The sequence below is a fragment of the Balaenoptera borealis genome (genome assembly GCF_965194805.1).
Source record: "Balaenoptera borealis genome assembly, chromosome: 4".
Classification (NCBI taxonomy): domain Eukaryota; kingdom Metazoa; phylum Chordata; class Mammalia; order Artiodactyla; family Balaenopteridae; genus Balaenoptera; species Balaenoptera borealis.
Window position 1 is genome coordinate 77,111,258 of NC_138861.1, and position 24,849 is coordinate 77,136,106.

General features: G+C 33.6%; 1 protein-coding gene across 43 annotated transcripts in view; it reads right to left on the reverse strand.

Annotated features, from left to right (window-relative positions):
* Positions 1-24,849, reverse strand: part of FIP1L1 (factor interacting with PAPOLA and CPSF1) — a 68,380-nt gene that overhangs the window by 7,412 nt on the left and 36,119 nt on the right. For 22 of the 43 annotated variants that reach the window (XM_082390622.1, XM_082390624.1, XM_082390653.1 and 19 more), the window contains 5 exons: positions 23,735-23,891; positions 14,993-15,019; positions 12,900-12,954; positions 11,447-11,502; positions 4,142-4,355 (listed from right to left, as the gene is read on the reverse strand). In XM_082390622.1, the coding sequence (XP_082246748.1) occupies positions 4,142-4,355; positions 11,447-11,502; positions 12,900-12,954; positions 14,993-15,019; positions 23,735-23,891 (509 nt within the window). Of the gene's footprint in view, positions 1-4,141; positions 4,356-11,392; positions 11,503-12,899; positions 12,955-14,992; positions 15,020-23,734; positions 23,892-24,849 lie in introns of all 43 variants that reach the window. The other 21 variants (XM_082390648.1, XM_082390630.1, XM_082390645.1 and 18 more) reach the window with 7 other exon arrangements.

Sequence of the window (24,849 nt, forward strand, 5' to 3'; positions counted from 1 at the left end):
TGTGACTGAAGTTATTAACAGCACGTCCCACCACACAAACTCAAAACATATACTTCAACATACACACACATACACACAAACATGTATGTATGTACCATACCTTTACTTATTTAGTCAATAAAATGTTACCAGGTGCCTACAATGTATAAGCCATATTATTAGGAGCTACAGGAAGGAAAAAGATTAATAAATCCTATGGAGTTTCTTCTTGCACTTTTTTTACATAAAGTTTAAACTTCTAACCAGTCCTAGCTATCGTGACAATATTATATGGTTAAATCTATAACGACAGTGTATGAGTAATTCTGTATCCTCAGCACACAACTCTGTGCCTGGTACATAACAGGGACTCAAAAAATGTCAGTTACGTGAGAGAGTGGCATGGACATATATACACTACCAAGTGTAAAACAGCTACCTAGTGGGAAGCAGCCACATGACCCAGGGAGATCAGCTCGGTGCTTTGTGTCCACCTAGAGTGGTGGGATAGGGAGGGTGGGAGGGAGACATAAGAGGGAGGAGATATGCGGATATATATGTATAGCTGATTCACTTTGTTATACAGCAGAAACTAACACACCATTGTAAAGCAATTATACTCCAATAAAGATGTTAAAAAAAATGTCAGTTACATGAATGAAAGAATGAATCTGGTTCCCCACCACTCTGGAAAGAAGAAAAAAAAAAAAAATCAAGTAGAGAAAGAGTAATAAAAACAAATGAAAAGTAATAGAATATTTAAACTACCTAATTTCAAGACTAGAAAGGATTTTAAGTAATATCTCAACGATATTTCCAGTAGATAGTATGGCTCTACTGTTGCTTTAATTTCTCTATGTTTCCATTTCCTCATCTGACAAATCAAAATTTAGATTGGATAACCCTTAAGGACCTTTCTGGATTAAGAAGTATATGATTACATGATCACATCTAACAAAACAAATGCTGTCTGAATCAAGCACATGCTCACATCTTGAACTGATATATTACTTCATCTCATCCAGCAAAATCAGAAAACTGTGTACCTTACATTTATCTTATCCATAAAAATAGCTGATAACAAAAAAAAGTTATCTTTAACTTATTTCATTCTACATTGTGAAGGTACCTAAATGGATATGTTAATTAGAAAGATGCCCAAATTAATGCTTTGATATAAAGGTTGATTTTTATCCATTTCAAAACCTATCTAGCTAACACAGTTTCACCGACAGTTTTCAAGATTGTTTTTTCTCTATTGTATTCACCCTCCTCCCTGACACGTGTAAGTCATTTTATTCACTGACACATTCATTATGTTCCAGGCATTACTGTACAAAGTGCTGAGGATACAGAGATGAAAAATGATAGTCAACACCCTGAAAGAGAAAGACATGCTTTAAAGAAAATACATAAAATGCTTAGGGAGCATGTGAAGGAATAATTAATTCTTTCTTTCAGGTTCAGAGTTGCTCACAGAAGACATATAAATATGAGTTGAAACTTGAAGAATCAGTAAAAGTTTGTGAGGCAGAGAGGATACGAATAACATGAAGAAGGGAAGTGTTAAACTATGAGGCTTTCCAGAAGAGCAAGTAGTTCAGTGTAGCTAGAGCATGCAGTATACTGCCTTGGGAGAGAACCGGGGTTAAAATATAGAAAGGTGCACTGAATTTGTGACTTATGGATCATAAAAAGAATTCTGACTTTATTCTTCATGCTAGCAATAAATGAATTCTTTCCAATGGCACAGAAAATTTTAGGGAATCAATTTCTAGATCCCCAACTTCCATATTTATTCTTTCCTAAACATGAACTGCCTGATGATACACCTGCAGGTAACACACATGCCACTTCTCTGGCTAACCTCTCCTCCATCAAGTTCCTGGCCTTTTACAAAAGAAAGGCACTCTTTTCACCAATTTTACTATAGTACATTATTGGCTCAGGGTATAAAAACCATCATGCCATCAAGAAGATCTAATTTAAAATATTAGTGTCAGTAAGACCTATTTTATTCAAAGAACCATAAACCTTCTATGCGGCTTTAGGCCTTTCTCTCTTATACATCTGTCTGCTACAAAGTATGAAGTAAGAAATGGAATATTTTGGCCTGTGTCCTGGGATGTTCTAACGTCAGATATCGTGTAGAGTAGTGTGGTGGAGTCATAAGAATTTTCCCTGAACTAGTAAAAAAAAGAAAACCAAAAATTCCTTCTGAAGGAAAGCAAAACAAAGTGCTGGGGAGGCAGCACCTTATTTTGAGTTCTGTGACTATTTTATCTTAGACTTAGATAGGAAATATGGATTAACTCATTTAACTGAACAGAAAAATGAAGTCAGACTTTTCTCCCATAGAAATTGGGTGTGACGTGGCTGGCTGGCTTGACAATAGGAGCTGTCTTTTACCAATTAAGTTATTTGGTAGCTATTTTCCATAAATAGAATGGGGGAAATTTGCAGCTCCAGGTTTGCATGAAAATAAATATCAAATACACATAAAGGTGTTTCATTTCTTAAAGACATTTTGGAAAAGATATATTTCCATTTTCCTAACCCTTTCTAAGCACATTAAGATGAACAGGGTACCTCTAAAATAAAGAGTATTAAGTATAATTGGTAGTCTTCTGATAAGTCTTGGTAAAGCCCTTTTGGTGTTCTTCCAAGAAACTGAGAAAACTAAAGACTTTGGAAACAGGGTCTTTGCAGATGTAATCATCAAGGCAAGATGAGGTCAGACTGGATTTGGTTGCACCCTAATCCAAAGACTGTTATCCTTATAAAAATAGGGAAATCTGTACACAGACACAGAGAGGAGAATGCTGTGTGAAGACAGAGACACAGATTGGAGTGAAGCATCATCTACAATCCAAGGGATACCAAGGTTTGCTAACAACCACCAGAAGTTACAATAGAGGCGGGGCACAAACTCTCTCAAAGCCTACAAAAAGGAACTAAACTTGCTGCCACCTTGATATCAGACCTCTAGCCTCCAGACCTGTGAGAGTAAATTTCTGTTGTTCTAGGCTAACCAGTTTATGGTACGTTTATTGCAGCAGCCTTAGAAAGCAATTACACCGAGTAACAATCAGTTGGTTTCCAATTATCTGCTTTTAAGAAAATTGAGCCATGAGCTAACAGATTCTTAAAAATAACTTTTGATGACAGGTTAGCTGTGTAATTTTGACATATCACTAAATCTTAAAGTGCTCAAATAATTGAGTGACAGAGCCGCAACAGAATTCCATCAATTCTTATTTACATATTTTATGTGAACAAGGTTTCTCAATGCTTACATCTATATATTAAAAAAAAAAAAAAAAGAAAGAAAGAAATATAATTAATGGCAAAGCCTTTTTTCCCCTAACAGTAGTAACATTCATTCATGGATACAAATATTATTTAGGGATGGGAAGAAGCTCTTTCACCACATTAAAGAATGTAGTTCTGTTAAATTATTTTCATAATTTATATTATATTTATATATAAAAATAACTAAAATCAAAAATTTAAATACTTAATCTTATGGTCATTAATTTTTTAATACATTTTAACTTACATAGGTATGTTGCAGGGAAGATTGACAGGATGGATCAATTAAAAAAACTTTTTCAAGAAAAAAAATATTTTGCATTAGAATAAAATTCTTTGGGGGTCGTGGCTCAGAAGTAAGAATTCAAGCACAAAAAGAAGCAGAGAATTTCCAACTGTTACAGAGCTTGTTTATACATTTTTAAAAAATGGATAATGATGTTTAGCAAATCACTATAGTATTCTTAATCCACTGGATATATTTAATAGAGTAATGATAACTTTATTTTAAAATTGTGAGATTTATAACAGACTGGAAATTATATCTATATAGCCAACTATCTATACTTAAGGTGAAAAATTTTTGATGGCAAGATAAAAATATGTGAGGAGGTACGATGTTTTCAAAATTGTTTTAAGGAAGAAATGAACAAACAAATTTGAAGACTGCTGCTTTAGACAGTGGGAAGTCCTTATGAATAAACAGCCTTGATGCTTTTAAAATGGCTATCCTAACTACTCTTCAAGCAATCCTTTCCCAATTGTAGTGGATTTTCCATCCTGGCACTGAATATAAATTCTAAAGTGCATATAAAATACAGGTGTACAAATTCCTGCATGCTGAACATACCTGTTGAAAACACTCGGCGTGGGACTATGATCACGCTCCCTCTCTCTCTCTCTGGTGCGTTCTCTTTCTCTGTCTCGATCACGATCTCGTTCTCGGTCTCTGTCTCTATCTCTATCTCGATCTTTCTCTCTTCTTGAGTAATAGTCCCATTGTTTGCTGGTGTCCACAAGACTAGGCCATGAAGGAGCAGAACCAGGAAGGTGGGGAAAGGCAACTACAGAGAAAAAATAATAATAGTTAAAAACAAAAGTTATGGTACTTAAAAAACAAAAAAGACCAAAAAAAGTAAATATCCCACAAAAATCCTTCACTAGATTAAAAAGAAAATTATTTTATATATAGAATATAGAAATAACATATGGTGAATACCCACAGTCTGGGTAAATACCCAGAAACAAACCTTAAAGATCTAACATATAAAGACTCTTCATTTTGCAAGGTGAACAGCAAATGAGAATTAGATACACCACGAACTTCCCAATACATCAAAAATGTAAACCAGAGGGGGGCTTCCCTGGTGGCGCAGTGATTGAGAATCTGCCTGCTAACGCAGGGGACACGGGTTCGAGCCCTGGTCTGGGAAGATCCCACATGCCGCAGAGCAACTAGGCCCATGAGCCACAGCTACTGAGCCTGCGCGTCTGGAGCCTGTGCTCCACAACGAGAGGCCGCGATAGTGAGAGGCCCGTGCACCGCGATGAAGAGTGGCCCCCGCTTGCCACAACTAGAGAAAGCCCTCGTACAGAAACGAAGACCCAACACAGCCAAAAAATAAATAAATAAACAAATGTGGGGTTTTAAAAAAAAAAAAAAATGTAAACCAGAATACATAAGGACATCTTCAAAGTGCTGAAAGAAAGTAACAATCAACCTAGAAATATGTACTCAAAATTATATTTCAAGAATAAGACTAAAACAAAGGCATTCACAAACAAAAATAAGCGAAAGTTATAAACAACAGAGTTCACCAAAAAAAAAACTTCTACCAGATATATGCATATTACATTTCAAGAGTAACCACTAAAAAACAGAAATAAGTATATTATTTCAAAACAATGTAGGGAAAAATAGAATTTTTAAAAAATCACCTGAAAAATTCAGTCAATTCAAAACAGAATTAGAAAGAATGCGGGTATGGGAGACAAGTGTAAATAGCTCAAAAATCACAATAATACAAAAGGCATTGAATTAATTAATCAGTTAAGTGACAGAGATTATTGATTTGTACTTTTAAAAATTCTACCTAAATGCTGAAGAGACATAAAAAACACACAAAATGGTTGAAAGTAAAAGAATGGGAGGAAAAAAAGGAAAATACTAATAAAATAAAATACTAATAAAATAGTAATAAAATAAAATACTAATACTAATATCCCCCAATTTCCATATGAGTAGCTGTATTAAAGCAGACTCATACAAAAAGGATTACTCGGGGAAGAAAGGATGACTACTTGAAGGTGGAGGATGCAACTGACCAAGAAGACAGAACAAATTAAACTTCCAAATATCTAACACCATTGCCTTACTTTTTAAACAGTAAAAACTAATAGAAATAATGCAGGTAGAAATAGAAAAATCCACCATGATCATGGGAGATTAACATACTTTTTCAATTACTGACACTTTAAGCAAACAAAAAAATTACTATAGATACATGAGGACCGAGCAAAATACCGCTAACAAAGTTGACTGAATGGACATAACATAGAATACTGCCCAGGGCAGGTAAAGAATACTCATTCTTCTCACCCATATGAAACATCTATTAAAATTATACTATGTACTTTCAAAGGATAAGTATAATAGACACCATGTTCTCCGACCACCATACAATTTAAATTAGAAGTAAAAATTAAAAATTATGGGAAAATAATCTCCATATATATCAAATTTAAAACACACTTCTGATAACTCAGGGGTCAAAAAAGTCATAAATTTAAAATAATTTAAAAACCGAACATAAATAAAAACACAATATATCAAAAGTCTAGAGATGAAAACTGTTCTGGAGGGAAATTAATCTTAAAAAACACTACATTAGAAAAGATGGAAAGTGAATGAATTAAGCTTTCAACTTATGAACCTAGGAAAAAATAGAATAATCTAACAGAAGGGAGATAATAAAGATAAAAGTAGAAATCAAGTAAATAGAAAACTACCATACAATAAACAAAGCTAAAAGTTGGTTTTTAAAGACTAGACCAATAAAACATGATAATCTTCTGACAAGATTAAGAAAAAAAGAGACCTCATAAAAATTATCAGAACCAATAAGGGACTACATACAACTACAGACGCTGCAGAGATTAAACAACACAGAGAATATTATATACTTTAGACCAACACATTAAGTAACGCAAGAATGAAAAGACATCTTGACTAGTCCCATAATTATTAAAGACATTAAATGCGTAATTTAAAACCTTCCCACAAGACCAGATGGCTTTTACAGGTGACTTTTACTACAGATCACTCTAATAATATACAAACTTCCAGAGAATAGGAAAAAAAGATTATTGCCTAACTTATCCCATGTGGCTTGTATAACCTTAATACTAAAACCAGTTAAGGACAGTACAAATAAAGGAGAATCACAGAACAATCTTACATATGAACTTAGTTGTCAAAATCCTAAATAAGTCAGTGTTTATTTTTAAAAAATAAAAAGGTAATCAATCATGACCAAGTTAGGTTTACCTCAGCAAACAAAAGGTGGCTCAATATTAGAAAAATTTAGAAATCTGCCACATTAACAGAGAAGGAAAACAATATGATCAACTCAGAAAGCATCTGATAAAGCTCAATATCCGTTCACAGTTTAAAAGCCCTTGGAAAACAAGAAGAGATTTTCCTTATACTGACATAGGGTTTTATCAAAAACCTAAGAGTAAAAATCTAGTAGTATAAATATAAAAGCATTTCCTTTAAAAAAAAAAGGGGGGGTGTCCCCAGACAAGAACTCCACTTTCAGTACTTCAATATTATACGGAGATCCTAGCCAGAACAATAAGACCGAAAAAAGGGGGTTGGGGGCAGGGGGAGGTGAGGAATAAGAGTCTGAAACGGAAGGAATTGCAGATGATACTGCCTGAAGAAAATTCACAGACAAACTATAGTGAGAGTTCAACAGGTAACAGGTTACAAGATCAACATATATATTGATCAATATATATACATATAAATAAAAAAAAAAACCAATTATATTTCTAAATACAAGCAAATACAAACAGTACATGGAGCTTAAATGAATACACCATTTATAAGAACAAAAAAAAATATTAGGTACCTGTGACTAAATCTAACCAAAGATGTGCAAGAAGTGTATGGAGACAATTATAGCACTCAGCGGAAACACATTAAAGAACACCTCCTTAAATGGAGAGTACTTGTTCATACATTAACTCAATGTTGTAAGGTATGAATTCCTACAAACTGTTCTAGAGCATCAATGTAACAATAACATGGTATAGTAAGAGAAAGGACTCTGGAGCGAGGCTACAAAGTTTCAAATCCTGCCTCTGCCACTTACTGTGTGACATTAGGAAAATGGCCTTAATCTGGCTGTTCTTAAATTCCCTAGTCCATAAAATGAGGGTCGTAACAGTATGCCTGCTTTATAAGACTGTCAGGGTTACATGAATTAACAGTGTTTGTCATACTGTACACATAATATAAGAGTTAATTATTAATAAAAATCAACAGAGTTTTTCATGGAACTTGCAAAGTTGATTCTAAAATAGATATGTAAGAGCAATGGCCCCAAAATACTTCTGAAGCAGAATAAGGTAGATAGATTTTGCTGGACCAAATATCAGATTTACTATACAACTCAAAAGTAAGGTAGTGTGGCATTATTAGCACAGGGACAGTTAAATTAACCAAATGAATAGTCTAGAAAGGTTAAGAAATAGATCCATGCATGCAGGGAAACTTGATACACGAATGGAGAGATGACACTGTAGGTCCCTCAGGAAGGATAAACAAGTAACACTGGGACAATTACATCTTTACTTTATAACGTAGGCAAAAATTAATTCCAGATGGCTTAAGAACTTACACAGGAAAAAGAAATTTGAAAACTTTTTTTGGGGAAAAATGTATTAAAGAATATCTTTGTATACTTGAGGTAGAGAAACTCATGGTTCAAATATGAACCCAATTAAAATGTGGTATGACTTTGCACAGTTGATGAAGTGTTAAAAAAAATGATACTTTTAATGTATTTGCCATAGAAAATTTCTTCTTTGAGGGGCTTGAGTATAATTATCGCTATAGTACAGAATATTTACACAGTCATAATAATGCGACTATGGTTTATTGTTTAGCTTTTAGAATAAAATATTTCTCAGGGCACAGATAATTTCGGTTACAAGACAGAATATTAGAAGTATAGCTGATCAAAGCAGGGAGGCAGAGATGGAAAAAGAGGTGAAGGCTTGGAAAGACACACAGTAGTAGAGACTGATGGTACATGAAACAGAGGGTAGGTATATAAATAAAAAGAGGAAGAAAGAGAGTAATATAATTTCACTTCAGGAGAATAGGAGAGGTGTAATGATGGTAAGTGAGTAAAATACACATCTATCACACTAGGAAGATAACAGATGGTATCTAAAGTTATATAATCAAGAAATAGGGTGATAAGCCTATGTAGAAATGCCATGCAGACCATCAAAAGAACTAAAAACCATTAAAAATGTTTGTCTCTGCAGTTCTTCAATATTCCTGCAAAGATTACTTTTTAACTAGGTATTACTTTTATAAGCACAATCTTAATACGCACATCAAGAAAAATCACTGTTTCCACCTACAGTTACTTAGTAGTGTTTGAGGATGAACTACAAAATTCTAAAATAAACAAAGGTAAAACAGAATTACCAATAAAGGGGCTTCCCTGGTGGTGCAGTGGTTGAGAATCTGCCTGCCAATGCAGGAGACACGGGTTCGAGCCCTGGTCTGGGCAGATCCCACATGCCGCGGAGCAACTGGGCCCGTGAGCCACAACTACTGAACCTGCGCGTCTGGACCTTGTGCTCCACAACGGGAGAGGCCGCGACAGTGAGAGGCCTGCGCACCGCGATGAACAGTGGCCCCCGCTTGCCGCAACTGGAGAAAGCCCTCGCACAGAAACGAAGACCCAACACAGCCATAAATAAATAAATAAATAAATAAATAAAAATTAAAAAAAAAAAAAAAAGCAACAGTCTTTAAAGATTATTAAAAAAAAAAAAAAAAAAAAAAAAAAGAATTACCAATAAAGAGGAAGTAGTATTTATCATCTTCATTCCAAGGCTTTGTTTGACTGGGATAAAGAAACCTAACTTTCCTCTATTTAATTCTTGTGCTATGCTTTATCATTGTTAGTACTAAAGACATCCTCATTAAAGGGGGGAAAAAAGCTCATCTCTGAGGGGGTGGTAAAGAGTGAGCAGAAAACTCTTGTTTTATTAAAAATATGCATATATTACTTTGAGAAAAAGTTAAATGCTTAGCCAGTTTTTTTAAAATCAAATCTTCCACAAGGAAACTGCACAGGTAATCTCAAGAATAAAGTCTTATTCTTTCTGATATGGGCTATTCCTCAAGTTCATCTGTACTGAAACAAATACACAGGAATTTAATGACAAAGCAGAAAATGTTAAGTGCCATAAAAAAGGTAAAAATAAATTTTAATTAATTTTATAAGTAATGCTTATCGAGTATGTACATATTATAGGCACTGTGCTGAGTCCTTTATATTCAATTAACAGATGTGAAAAATAACCACCTCCAAGTGCAGAAAAGGGAAGGAACTTGGAGCTTGTTGGAGATGGGGATAATCAGAAAATTAACAGCTAATATTTGAGTGTTTATTAAATGGCAGGACTAACGTGCTTCAGTGTATTCTCTCTGATCTTATGAGGAAGAATTTTGCTCTCCATTTAATGGTTAAAGATCTATAAAAGTCACATAAATAATGAGAGGGGGAAGCAAGATTCCAAGCCAAAGAGTATGACTTCCTGGGAGCCCAGGGGAAAAAATGTGATATAACCACTGAAACAAGTAACAGAAAGACCACCTTTTGATGTGAATGAATGGAATATGTGGCTTTGAACAAGGTGGGTCTGAAGGACAGTACAAAACCCTGACACAGATACCTAGAAGGTTAACTGAAAGTATATGACTGATACTATGATCTGATCTCTCACCAAGACTTACAAATTCTACTCCATAAATGCCTTTGGAACCACTAATTTTCTCCATCCCCCATGGTATCAGCTGAATTCAGGACTATAAATTTCTTCCCCTAGATTACTCTAACAGCTTCTTGTTCTCCCAATCAAGCAGGCATCTCTGCCCTTCCCACCTTTCTCCCACCCTACAAATCCCCAATTTCCTCACAGTAAGTAGCCAGAATGGACGCTTTTCAAATGTAAACCTAACAATTATGCAAATCAGCATAAAACTAAATGGCTCCTCACAGCCCTCTGACTGAGGTCTAAACTCTACAGCATGGCTGTAACGCCCCACACCATTTCTTATCTCATCTCTAGATGTTCATCGTATTCTCCACACTCCGACCACACCACACTTCATTCAGTTCATAAAGCCTACCACACTCTCTCACACCCCCATGTTTCTGAACATGATTTGAACCCCAAATCAAATCATCTATACCCCACTCCAGTGGAGTGGGAGACCCCTCCATCATGCTCCTATGATACCCTCTTCTGTCACCTGGTTGTTTCCTCACTAGCTTATAATTTGTTGAAGGCAAGCAAACCTATGTCTAGTTTACTGCATCCTTAAAACCTAGTACAATGCACAGCTCTTTTAAAATAAATGAATGGATCAAGAAATCTAAGCAGAAAGTGGTATCAGAAGGCCTTAGAAGGGATAAAGTTGTCAAGAGTGAACATGAAAGAGAACCTGCCAAATGATCTAAAAGAAAAGATAAACCAGTGAGGGGGAAAGATGAGAAAGAGGTTAGTCAGATGCCGTGAGTTAAACAAAAAAGATTATGGACAATGAAGATCGACAATTTGGTGACAAATCCTAAATCCTTTTAGGAAAAGGCAAGGGACAAATATCCCCGTTGTGTCACCATTTGTTAATTTTTAGAAGTATAGTTGATAAAGAAATGAAAAGTATTCTGTTAAGCAACCTGGAATATATGTAGGACCAAGTTCTTCCTGTAGTAAATATTTTTTAATTGCTCTGTAAGATAGTACTTTAAACCATGGAAGTATGTTTCTATTGTTTTAAAAGTACTTAAGTACTTTACTGATTCAAACTGAATCTGGGCAATTAAAAAATAACACTTACCATTGCCATATGGAAAAGCACGTGCAGAACGACTATCATAACCAGAGGAATGTCCACTGTCGAAGAAAAATATATTTTTATGTGTTGCAAGGAAGTTCTGAATTTTAATAATTTGGTGCAAATGCAAAACGTAAGGCAGAATTACGGCTTTTATTTAACCACCATATAATGGTAGCTGTAATTCTGTAACTTTATTTTTTAATACTTTAAAACACAGGCTATTTAACCTCAAAACCTAACACCTACTTGTAAAGAAAATATAGCTTGTTAGTACTAACATGAGTAATCCAATCAATTCAGCCTGACTCACAGTAAGTAACAGAAACTTTGAGGTTAACAAAGTTATTTCAGACTTTAGTTAAAATTTTGCCTTAAAAAACTGACTTTAATGATTAAAAATCAGAAATTCAGCCCTACTGATAGAATCAACAAATACTACTTTTTAACATTTTGATCGTGAAAACAAATATATGTTTAACAAGAACTTAAAATTAAATCCTATGGTCTCACAAGTCACACTTCACTGAGTTTTATCATTTCGTTTGAAAAACATACGCATGGTTTGATGTTATTGATGTAAAGTACTCACAATTTTTCTTTTTATATAGTTTAAATCACTTTTTCAGAAATACAGTATTTTTTATAGAATTTATTTGCCACTTAGGAGGAAATAATAATAGCTACCATTTATTAGTTATTTCTATCTGCAAAGAATGGTGCTGATGCTTTATATTCACTAGCTGTTTTTATCTTCACAACTCTATCAACCCCCCATTTGGTAAAAGAAGAATCTGAGTCTCAATGAATAGCTTTGAACCTTGCCTAAGAACACAAAGCTGGGAAATTCTGAAGCCAAATTTGAACCAGGTTAGTGTGATTCCAAAACCTGTGGGGTTAAACATGGTATTGCCATCCATGAGGTAAATGTTCTTTACCACAGCATTCCAAATAACATAAACCATAAACGCAGGGTATGAAAAATAAGGCTATTGCCACGCAGAAGGGATCCAATCTTCCTTTGTGGAAGCTGAGTTGCACTGGGTAGCGAGGAATAAGGCAGCTTTGCTCTGTGGTCCCTGAAAATAGTTATCCTTACTTAATCCTAAAACAGACATGCATTATTCATGATTACTAGTCATCTGTTTGTACATCCCACAAAACTTGACTACAGCCAAATTTTTACAACCTAGGGGTTTCTTTAATAAGAGTATCGTAAATCAAAGCAAGATATTTCAAAATACTATCATTTAGTTTTCTTTGTCCTGTTTTGTTATTAGGCTATAGTTCCAACATCTTATATAAAAGTAACTAATATAGATCTAGACTTATGAATTAAAAGGCAGGTACTATTGTTTATAAAATTAAACCTCTGAAAATATTACCAAGATACATATGATTCTTCTGTCAGAAGCCTATCAATGATAAAAAAGTTTACAGTATCCATACTGATTACCTTTCTATTGTTGGTATAAGAGATGGAGGTGGAGCGCCTGGTGGAGGAGGAAAACCTGAAACATTCAATCATAAGATAAAAAAAGTTAATAGAACATACACTTAATGCCAAGAGTTAAAGTTGCTGTGTGTCACTAAATTTCTCTGGGGATATAATGTGCTTCTCTATGTTATAATGGACAGAAAAAAAATGGAGCTTAAATTTATCAACAGATTTTTGGAGGAATATAACTTTAAGTGAACAGTCTGGTCTAATACACAGAGCACAAACTGGGAGTCAGGACACCCGGTCTTATTTTCAGCACCACACACAGCCCATTTTGTGAGTGTGAGAAAGTTAATCTCAATGCCTTACCTTTTCCATATATAAAACAGTAGTAGTGTTGCCACCAGATATATTTTAAGTATTTTAGAAAAGCAAATAAAATAGCATTTACCTCTTTCAAAAAATATTTTGAGAGTTTAGATGTATAGAAATTTCCTTAAAATGTATAATTTATAAATAAAATCTTACCAGTAAATATATAAATGCTTAAGGCTGAGAACATCCATCATAAAATACGTTTTAAATAGCACAACCCTAAAGAACTAATTTATAAAGAAAAGCACATAATACAGTTTTTTAATTAGTTTAGAAAGGAAATAATTTGCACCTTTATATCATGAGGTCTGCATTCTGCATAATTCACAAAACCTAAATGAAATACCACAGAGTATGGCTACAAGGGACCTTAACAGTTAATCTACTCTGCACTTTCAAATTCAGATAGGCAATAAAATATCCCAACAAGACTTGAAGATTCTACAACTTATGATACCAATTCCTTATGACACCAATTCCTGCCAAGCTTTAATAACCCTGACTATTAGGAAGCACATTAAATTATATAATTTGAATCTCTCTCACTACAAATCATATGCTGATCTGCATGAGGACAAAAAGCAATCCATCGAAATACATGTTTGAAAACACTTCCACTAAGCTTCCTTTTCAGTATTCTAGGTAAAAATGAATCCCAGTTCTCCTAATCCTTCTCAAAAGTCCATTTAAATCCATTTTTAGCCCTGCTTCAAGCTGTTTCAAATTCACCATGCTCATCTTCACTGTGTCCAGTATTAGGTTCTCCTCTATTAAACATCCTAGCAGTGTAAAATTAAGCAATTACTACATTAGTCCTAGAGTCACAATCCTACTTTATATAGCCTTAAAATCACACTTCTTTTTAACCTATAAAGACACACCAATGATTCCTTTATGACTTTTCTTAATAAGTCTTTTTCAGACATATTCATACATAATCAGTGACTCTCTATCCCACATCTAAATATGTATACTATCCCATCCCATGCTATCTAAACTCCACTATTTTCTGTTTATCAAGGTCATTTTGAATTTAGACCCACCCTTCCAAGCATTGTCACCTCTCATTCTCTTTATACTTGACTTTTAAAACTGAACTCAGTAAACACACTTGCTATCATATTTTTATCACACTACCAAAAAATAAAAAAATTAAAAAAGAACTGAAAAAAAATGTAAAAAACACTGGGCCACATATAAACTCCTATTGATCATATCTTTACAACAATGAACAATTTAATCACTGCTCTATGAACAACCATCTGCCCAGCTGTCAACCTATCTGTATGGTTCAGAACATACTTTCTCACAACATTGAGTTATGCCAGCAGGGTAAAAAAAAAAAAAAAAATCAGAAACCATGATAAAGTCAAGATAAATGATCTTTCTCTTCTCTTGCAGTCACTTCATCATATATAAAAAATTCATTGGTCTGAAAAAACAATTTTTAATAAAAGTTTATTTTTAATCCTATACTGTTTTCTTTAATAAATTGATAAGGTAAGAATTTTCTCAGAATCTCTATTTCTACAGAAATGGGTAAGACAAGTATAAGAAAACTAAATATCTTAATCAAAACTCGAATGAAGCAAAGGCAGAGCTGAAAATAGGACCTTGAAATCCCAATAGCCTATTCCACATTCTAACCACATCAACACTGTCCCTCCTGTAACTGTAAGCTTGAAATTTCATGTTTATTAACAATGATGGAGAAAACATGAAAAAAGTTTTACCTGGAGGTGGTACAGTTATTGGAATACCTAAAAAACAAGTGATGAAATTTAATATAGTAATTGGATTTCATAACCTGTTATGTATTTATGCCATCACCAAAGAAAACCTTGAAATAAAACCCCTCGCCTCATTGTCCTGGCTTATTCAGTCAAAAGCAGCATTCTGTTTTCTTGCAGAGGACCAACAATTCAAATGTAACGTCAGACTTCCTGATGAAATCCCAGTCTAACAACTTCATAACAAGGTTTCCCCCACTAGTTGTAATCACAAACGAAGTGAGACATCAGTTAAAAAAGCACACCTGTGCATACACAAATATCAAACTCCATGAAATTAACACTAAGTTTGATAATCAACATCTGATCTTGTTATTTTAACAGTTTAATAGGGAAAGTGATCAATGGGTTCTTAAATACTGCAGGTAGTGCAAGGTAACTTGGAAGATGATGGATATTCACTTTAGTAAAGCTACGAGGGAGGTTCAAGTGTTAGTGTGAATTGTTTTACTGTTGTTGACAGGAGTGTGGAAAGGTTATTACTTCCCTTGACTTGTGGGAGCAGAGATAGGGGGTATAGCCAATTCATATATATAAACCCCTAGGGCACACTAAGTCTACTTCTATAGAAGTCAGTAAATACTAATTTGAGTGACTCTCACTCATTAGCACACATTATAAACTTTAAGAAATAAGCTATGTATAAACATTCTCAATTTACATTGGTCGAATGTGCCCATAAATCCTAATTTAAAATTTATGTGTCATGCAAATTACAACAGTTTGTTTGAAGAAAAATGACATTTCTAAGTAGAAAGATTTAAAAAATAAAAAACTTTTTCAAGGAAAATTTTATACCATAACTTCAACAAAGTCAGAATGGTTTACTAAATCCAATCTTAAAAACTGCATCAAAACTATTCCCAAAGAGGAAAAAGTAATCTAATTCATTAACTAAATGCATAGGAAAAAACAGTGAAAAAAACTGCTTTCAAGTGTTTGCTTGTCAATGAAACATCTGTCAATAATTTAACTTTTTCTGTGCATGTTTTACCAGAATAAGAGGTTTATACAGAAAGATCTTAAAGCAGCAAGTGGCCTTAAAATGGAGAATGAAGCACCTTATTTAACCACCCATGCAATAAAAGGATATGCTAAACTTACAAAACCAAGAAGATTGAAAAAGATATATAAGGCAGCCATCATGTTTCAAAAATCATTAGGCATCCACAAGTCTACTAAAATGAGCTACACTTCATGGTAATTCTCATCCATCCTGAGGTACCTTGCTGCTTCCTATATTACTAAGCTAAAAGAATCCAGCAAACAATACAAACTAGCAGAGTCCCAGACACCAAACTAAATGGGAAATTAAGGAAGGTAGAGCATATTAAATGTTCTTAATGTCTACTATTACTTGATTTTCTTTAGAACAGTACAGATTTTTTTAGAGCACTACTGGACTTCACTATGTGACCTAGTTTTCACATTTAAATACATGACTATTTAAATGAATGACTATTGTCCTAGGTGTGTAAGATAAAAAACCATACCAAATTCAGCAACCCACTCTGTAATCCTAATAACTTTACCTAAGTAAATACACGAGCAACATGCATCACTTCAGCTAACTACAATGTGAATTCATGTGAAGTAAGAAAATACTAGTCAGCCCTCTCAAAATTTAGTCCTCAAAAACATTTATCAAACTTTCACAAAACATAAAAATAAAAGAATATAACCAAACTATTAAGTATGCTACGAAGGTAGTTAAAATTACAAACATTTTGCTTTAAATTTTAATTCTACTACAGTAGTATCATAGGACAGATTTTTAAAAAATCAACTGAAAAGAATTAAGAACACAAAAATTATGCAACATAGACAGATATAGATGTCTTTCCAAACAGTATCTACACATCAGAAAGCTGGCATGAGAACTTATAAAGGGTCCTTCTTGTGAGACCTATATTTCATCTAAGATAATTCAATGCAAATCTTTATTGGTTAGGTGTTCACTGAAACAGAACTTAAAAGTTGATGAAACACTATACAACCCATTCTTTGACAATTAGCAGATGTATTTTCAAAATGCTACTAAGAAAATTTAATATGTGATATAATGTTAAACCAACACAATTTTCATCTAAAATAATCACCGTTCGGTATTTGACTTTTGTTAACAAAAGAAACAATGTAATGAAAAAGAAAATGCATCTCTAAATTACCGGTCCTGTCTCCCTCAACAATCCCACCTTTCCTGGCCAACATACATGCTGCCCAGCCAACAGGCTTGAAATACACAAAGCACGCACTGTGTTTCTTTTTTGTATCCTTTATCTGTAAAATGAGTAGGGAAAAAATGTTTGTTTTCCTGGAAAGTTTTGTATACAATAGTAAAAGCCAGATTTCTATTACAGGCCAAAAGTTTTTGGAAAAGTAATATTCAAGTTCTAAAGGGAATGATGAATAGATTAGTGGTTTTGAAACTTCAGGGGCCATCAGAATCACCTCAAGAATTTGTTAAAACACAGACTGCTGGGCCCCTCCCCTAGAATTTCTGATTCAGTAGGTCTGGAGTGAGGCAGAGAATCTGCATCCCAAACAAGGAGATGATGATGTCGCTGACCAGAGACCATACTTTGCGAATCACTGGATTACATTCAAACTTCTCTACTAATTGCACTGCTGAGCACCTCAATATTCAAAACATATAAAATAAATTCCATTTCAAATTTTTATGAAACAAACAAAGCATGTGACATTCTGAAGTAAAACAATACAGCTGTATGACAGCCTATACTATCTGGCATCTTCAAAAGAAAGAGAATAGGATTTAACTAATTCCAGTATGTAATAAGTACTTGTAAATGTAAAGAAGCATACGGGTGGGGGGGACCTAAAATCCTATTTAGGGACTGAAGGAATTGATGCAAAGAAACAGAAAGGCAGCAGACCAGCAAAACATATCAAGAGGAACCCATCTAAATTTCAAAAATTCTCACAAAGTTAATAGAGGCTCTGTACTCAAAAGATAAATGAATAAAAATTATCTATGAACTCATTCTCAATGTATCCCATCATTATTTTATATAGCTATGGCAAAAAAGAGTTATGTGATAGGCAATCTCTGACATGGCTTCCAGAGATCCCTGCCTCTTGGTATTCATGTCTTTTTATACCTCTGGTATTTATATCCTCCCCTTGAGTGTGGGCTAGATGTAATGACTTATTTCTAACAAGCGAAATACAGCAAAAATGATGGCATGTCACTTCCGTGACTAGGTTACAAAAGAGAGTGACTTCTATTTTGCTGGTTTCCTCTACTGTGTTCTCAGCATTCACGCTTTGATGAAACAAGCTACCGTGCTGGAAAGGAAGTGAATCTTTTCAACAAAGAGGTCAGTGAACTTGAACAGAAATCTTTTCTTAGTCAAGCCTTTGAGATGACCATCTCAAAGCCTGTGAGAGAACTTGAAGCAGAGGACCAGCTAAGCTGTCCCCACATTCCTAACCCACAAACACTGTTCAATAATAAATGTATGTTGTTTTAAGCCACTATGTTCTACAGTAATTTGTTATGGAGCAAGAGCTAACTAATACATATAGTTACTACCTATCATTTCTCTATTCAGTTCAAATGAAAGAAAAAAGCACAGCAGAAGAACTATGTGAACTATGCTTCCTATTTCTCACTTGGAAATTACAAATTTCATCAACACTAAGTATGTTACAAATAGATAGGCTGATCACTTTCCTTATGTCTCACCAATTTCTACTTTCAAGTCATCAAGGTCGTAAGTAAATTCTGCACAAAAAAACTGAGTATAAAAAGTTTTATAAAAATCTTTAAATCTTACCTTCCACCACATGCTTTTCTAGGTATCAATATTTTAAATACTGTATATACACATACATCATCTACCACGTACCCTTTAAAAAAAAAACAGGATGTAGACTACTATAAAATTATTTCTTAATAAAGTAAAATAATCACAAAGGTGCAAAAAGGAATGGAAGCAATTTTTAAAGAAAAAATATGTTAAAAGGTGCTATGGTCACTAAACTTAAAGCAACAAAAATAGTTATCAGCATACTCCACACCTAAAAAGTAAAAAAGATAATTTTACATTAACTATAAAATGGGTGAACTATTTTATCTTTATTAAGATCTCTTAATCCTCCCATTATAAAGTAATCTAAAAGCCTATGGAAAACAAAAATTCTATGTTAGACAAATAAAAACGTCTCTGATAGAAATATCAATATTTTTACAAATAACTTGTAAAGGAATTAATCTCTACAAGCTCACATCTAATGGCAAAGTGACTGGAAGAGTAGCACAAACAAAAGGCAAATATTAAACCATAATTAAATTCTACAAAATACAGCATCTATGGTGTATTAAAAATATAACTATTATAAAGGGAGCGTCCATGGGGAAAAAAGACATTTAAAAAAATCAACATCCTGAAGGAGCTTTTAATTTCTATTAAAACTTAAATTTAAATTAACTTTAATTGTGCCAAAAAATACTATTTGTTACAGATAATTAGCATTATACCCTACTCTGAGATTACTGAAAACACTGACAGACTTGGTTTTTTAAAAAAAATACAGAAAAACACAACAAAATAGAAAACGAGTACTGTTCTCAAAAACTTCAAGAAATTATTTTTCAAAAGGTATTTCTAGAAACTACATTTTTAAAATGCTTACATTTTTGGCAAACAGCATCAGTTAATATGCAGATTTGCTGTGTAAGACCAAAAATCTTCATGGAACTATAAAATCAGCTTAATAAATGTTATATTCACAAAATAGCTTCTCAAATAAAGGGACAAAATTGTACTTCCTCAAGGATGCAGAAAATATTCATCGAATACAGGCCAAGCTTCTGCCAAAGCAGCAGTTCTCAAAGTGTTATCTGGAGCTTCCTGGGCGTCCCAAAGGCCCTTCTAGGAATCTGCAAGGTCAAAACTCCTTTCATAAACACTAGGATGTTATTTGCCATTTTCATGCTCATTCTCCTCCAAGTGTACAATGAAGTTTTCCAGAGGCTACATGACATGTGAAATCACAACAGATTTAATGTGGAAGCAAATAGGAGACTCCAGTTTTTTTCTATTAAGCCACATAGTAAAGAGATTTGCAAAAGTGTAAAACAAGGCCACTGTTTGCACTAAATGTTTTTTGTCATTCTGGAAAAATAATTTTTCATAAAAATGTTATCTTAATATGTAATGGGATTATTACGTATACTCTCAAAATAATATTTTAAATATAATATTTTAATTTCTCAGGTTTAATTTCTAATAAAAAATAGGTATAACACACATAAATAAAAGCTCTCTGGGGTCTATAGTAATTTTTAAGAGTATAAAGGGGTCTGTAACCAAAAAGTTTGATAGCCGCTGTGCTAGAAACCATACTGCTACCAGGAAAATAATCTAATTTTAGATTATCTAATAATCTAGTTTTCTGGTTCACTAGAAAATGAAAATAATAGATTTTCTGAAAATTAAGGAAGATCTTGAATAACCAGTGTTTGTTTTCAAGCTACTGTTAGTATGGTGGCAAGGAACCATATTAAATACTTTTTCATTTAAAAAAGCTAATCCAGAACTCACAACATTCATTTAGGACCTTACACGTTTGTTGTACTCTCCAAAACAAAACCTCCTCTAGTCTCCGTACAAATCCATTGTGGCCAGAAATACGACTGTGGCCTCTCTGTCACTTTCATGTATGTTCTAGATGTATGTGTATTTGAGGGGGAGAGGAAGCAACACACCTCTTCTTTTCTGTTAACTATCTGACAGTAAAAGTTCCTTGAATGAAGCTGTCTCTATCAATTCATCGTTGCTAAGGAGTAACTGTCCACTCATGCAAGAAGCCACATCTGTAATCTTCCAAGAGCTGACCATAAATTTAATCCTCCACACCAGGGCGTTTCTGAGAGTGAATAGTAATAATTAAGCTGGGACAAAAGGTATAATAGGACTATTCCAAGCAAAACTGGATAACACCCCAAATTAAGGGCATTATACATCATTACTATATTTGTTCCATCATATACAGAACTACAGTCTTAAACACTTAAGCATTTGAAAGCTAATGTTAACAAATGCAACATTAAAATGTTCAAATTAATTCTCCAAAGATTTTTTTTCATTTTTCCTTTTATTATTTCTCAAGGAAGCAAAAAGAAAATCCAAGGTTTCTCAAAGACAAATGGAGTACTTTTTAAGGCAGTACTTACAAAAAGACTCCTGAACCACAGCTTTCTTTCATTAGTTGCTTATGCTTCTTAAGGTGATCTAAATTACAGTAAACTCTACAGAATATACTGTAAGCATGTGACTCTGTGGTAAATGGTAACTGAAAATGTGGCTTTAATCAAGGCCTACATTCATCTGGTATATGTATATATATCTATGCAGCCATACTGTAGTTTAAAGCCAGTGCTCGTTCTGATTAATAAGTGCCTGTACCAACTGTCAATGTGAAAATCCCTTTGGTGTTATGGATACATAAATATCCTGTTAACTCAATTAGCTAACATATTAAGGGAATGTCAAGTATACACAAGACCTCTGTGATTAGCACTGCGGGGAAACATAAATGGAAATACACAGCCTATGCTCTCTCCAACAGCTCACAATCTAGTAAAATAAGGAGTAATCCAGATAGTCTCAATTTACAAATATTTGGTTTTAATATGAATTGGTATCTTTCCCTCACTACCACCCCCAGCAAATATACCACAGATAGGTACTGCTTAACCAGTATTAGAATTCATCTGAATTTGTATTCCTTAAGTGCTGACAGGATGACATGGAAATGTTCTCTAAGGATAAGCATCAAAGGAAATCTGGACAGGTGTTTAAAATATGGAAAGCATGTAGCTGAAAATTAATATCAAATAGACAGCTTAAGCAATAATCACTGGTACTCTACAGTATAATGCCATAGATAATCTAAACATAATTAAAAGATCTGTCATCCTTATAAACAGAGGTTATATGGCAAAGAAATGGAATGATTTTGCCATTTTGAAAAAGAACGCACATCCAGATAATGCCATTGCCTATCAATATCCTACAGGGCTTCCAAATATTCTTACACCAGGGAAGTATTTATTTTTTTATCATTAGTTCATACCACCTCTCTCTCACTTACTTTAATAAACAGCAAGTGTTGAAATATATGTTAGCCATCTGGGAAAATACTATATTAGCTAGTAAATAAGAAAATTCTTTTAAATCACCTTTAGTAGCTAGTAGAGCTTAAATAAGATTACAAAGCAATGTAAAGACTATTAACACATACATTGATCACCTTTTAGTCTCATTAAATCAAATACGTTCAAAATTAACTATTTCTACATTTTATCTTTTTCATAGGACAAAGGACTCATTTATGGATCACTAAATCCTCATTATTTTCTCTTTTCATTTAGTTAATTCTCACCACATTAAAGATTCAAGAGTCACAGATCCAGGCACAACTTCTGAATGGGTTCGGATTCAGAACAAGCAATTTATTGTTGGAACAAGAAATTCACTGAACTTTAGAAATAATGTTATCTGGAGTAACCTCTCCAGTCTTCTCTTTCCTCTATTTTTGAGACAACAGGTTCCCTAAAGCTGTAGTCAGGTTTCATAATTATCCTTTTTGAAAGCAGAAGTAATCTCAGAAGAAAATCAAAGGCGTTGTGCTTGTGGGGCTAATGTAAGTGAATTTCCGAGGCCAAGGATGAGTATTACAGGGAAGATTAGTCACACTCTTTAAGTGCTTCTGTACTCTAATTACAATCACCACCGCTTAAAACAAAGACAACTCTCTTGCAAATGCAAAGTGAGTGGACAAGCCTCTCTAATATAAACTGATTTTATTAATAGAAAGCAAATTTTAACATATGTAGCACATGTAGTTCTGGTAAGGACCAGGGGCTAATTTTTAACATTTACTACTGGCGTTCTCCCTAGGAAGCAAGTAATTATTATCTCAATCAATCCTGTTAGTTTCATTAAAAATTGATTAAGGGATATAAATATTGAAAGCCTGTCGTGAATAAAATAACAAAGGTCTTCAGACAAAAGGATGAAAGTATAAAATTTGGTAATTATTTGTGAATTTTTTTCTACTGTCACTGATCTAGTTTTTAATAAATAACCGAAAGTGACTAAGAATATGATAAAAATTGACATTAATTTTCTCTCTTGTTTAATAGAAGTAAATATCAGATACCTGGCACCCAGAAAGAGTCTCCTAAAAGGAAACCAGCATACAAAGAAAGATGACCAGACAGACTGAGATTTTCATTTCAATCCCTTCACAGGATATAATTTTTTTGACCTACGCCATTCTGAAAGTAACTTTAAATTTTTTTTCGAAACAAGTTAATACGATTCAATGTGAATTTATACATACACAACTAGCAACTTTAATTTGGGGATCACTATCATATTTTTGGATAACAATTTTAGTGTCTGTCCATTCTTCCCTATTTTAGTACATTGCTTCTTTGCTTTACTGAAATAGTAAGACATGTATACATCTGTTTCAGTGTGAATCTACTGAAGATTTTACATAATCAATTTCATATTCTATTACTTTTAATGTAGTGCAATCAATGAAGATGCTATTTTCAAATACATACTTTAATTGCTAAATTCAAAATTTTAAATACACTCATAGATTATTTTTCTTTCAAAATCAAATGTCTTATTTACTATTTACCTGGTGGTGGAATCAGAGGTGGAGCAGTGCTGACAGTTGGAGGAGGTGGAAGAAATGGAGGAGGTGGAAGGTGAGTGGGAGGAGCTCCTGGAGGGAAAAATGGCGGTGGTTTGCTAAAATTGTTGTCTACTTCAGTAGCAGATCTTTCAGAAAGGACCTAAAATTAGAGCATAGTTAATTAAAAAGATGAATAAATGTTCTTATCTAAGATTAAACTCAGTAAGTGAATCTCATTTAATCTAAGAAATAAGTTTTATTCACTTCCACATATTCTGGGGGAGCAGGAGTAATTTTTCTGTGTGTGTGATATGTGTGTATATTATACAGATATTATACAGATGTGAGTATTCACTCTCAAACACACTTTTTTAAATGTTCATATTCAAAGCCTAGACGAAACTGAATCATTACAAATAAAATTCTTAAGGAATAATTGTTTTAAAAATATTCTAAACAAGAGATAATTAAGTACTTCATAAATAAAATGTAATGAGTATTATCTTTGTTACCCAACCAAAGTTAAAGTATTCAAATTAAGGCGATATAATCATTAGTCATAGATACTAGCATTAAGAAATTAACACAGCAATAGAACCCGATATTCACTGTACCAAGGCCTGTCATTATCAGGTTGCAAAGTAAGAGAGTGTAAGGCATGCATCAATAGGGTGCAACTAACAGGCAGCCAGATACATAAAAAACTTCTTCATGTGAGCCTTGTACCTTTAAGAACAAGGGTTTATACTTAAAAAGTAAAAGTATTTACAAAATACTGATCTATGTGAACAGGTAAGGGACAGAAACCAAACCTACAGGAGAGTGGCACCTAGAAGTCTGAATTTTTGACAAGCTCCCCAAGGGATTCTGATGTGCAAACATGTTTGAGAAAACTAGAAAAAACAGGCAACATGATGTTATATATTTAATTTATACTTCCCAAACCCTTGCTGGCTAAAGCATATCATTTAAACATATAATCTCCTTTCATTAACTTTTCCTACATTTAAGTACAGTAATTTTTGTAAGGCTTATGCTGATAAGCTAGTTTTTAAAGTAGAAAGCAGTATTATTTTAAGAAAGCATGGCATTTTAATGGTGGGGGTAAAAAAGAGGAT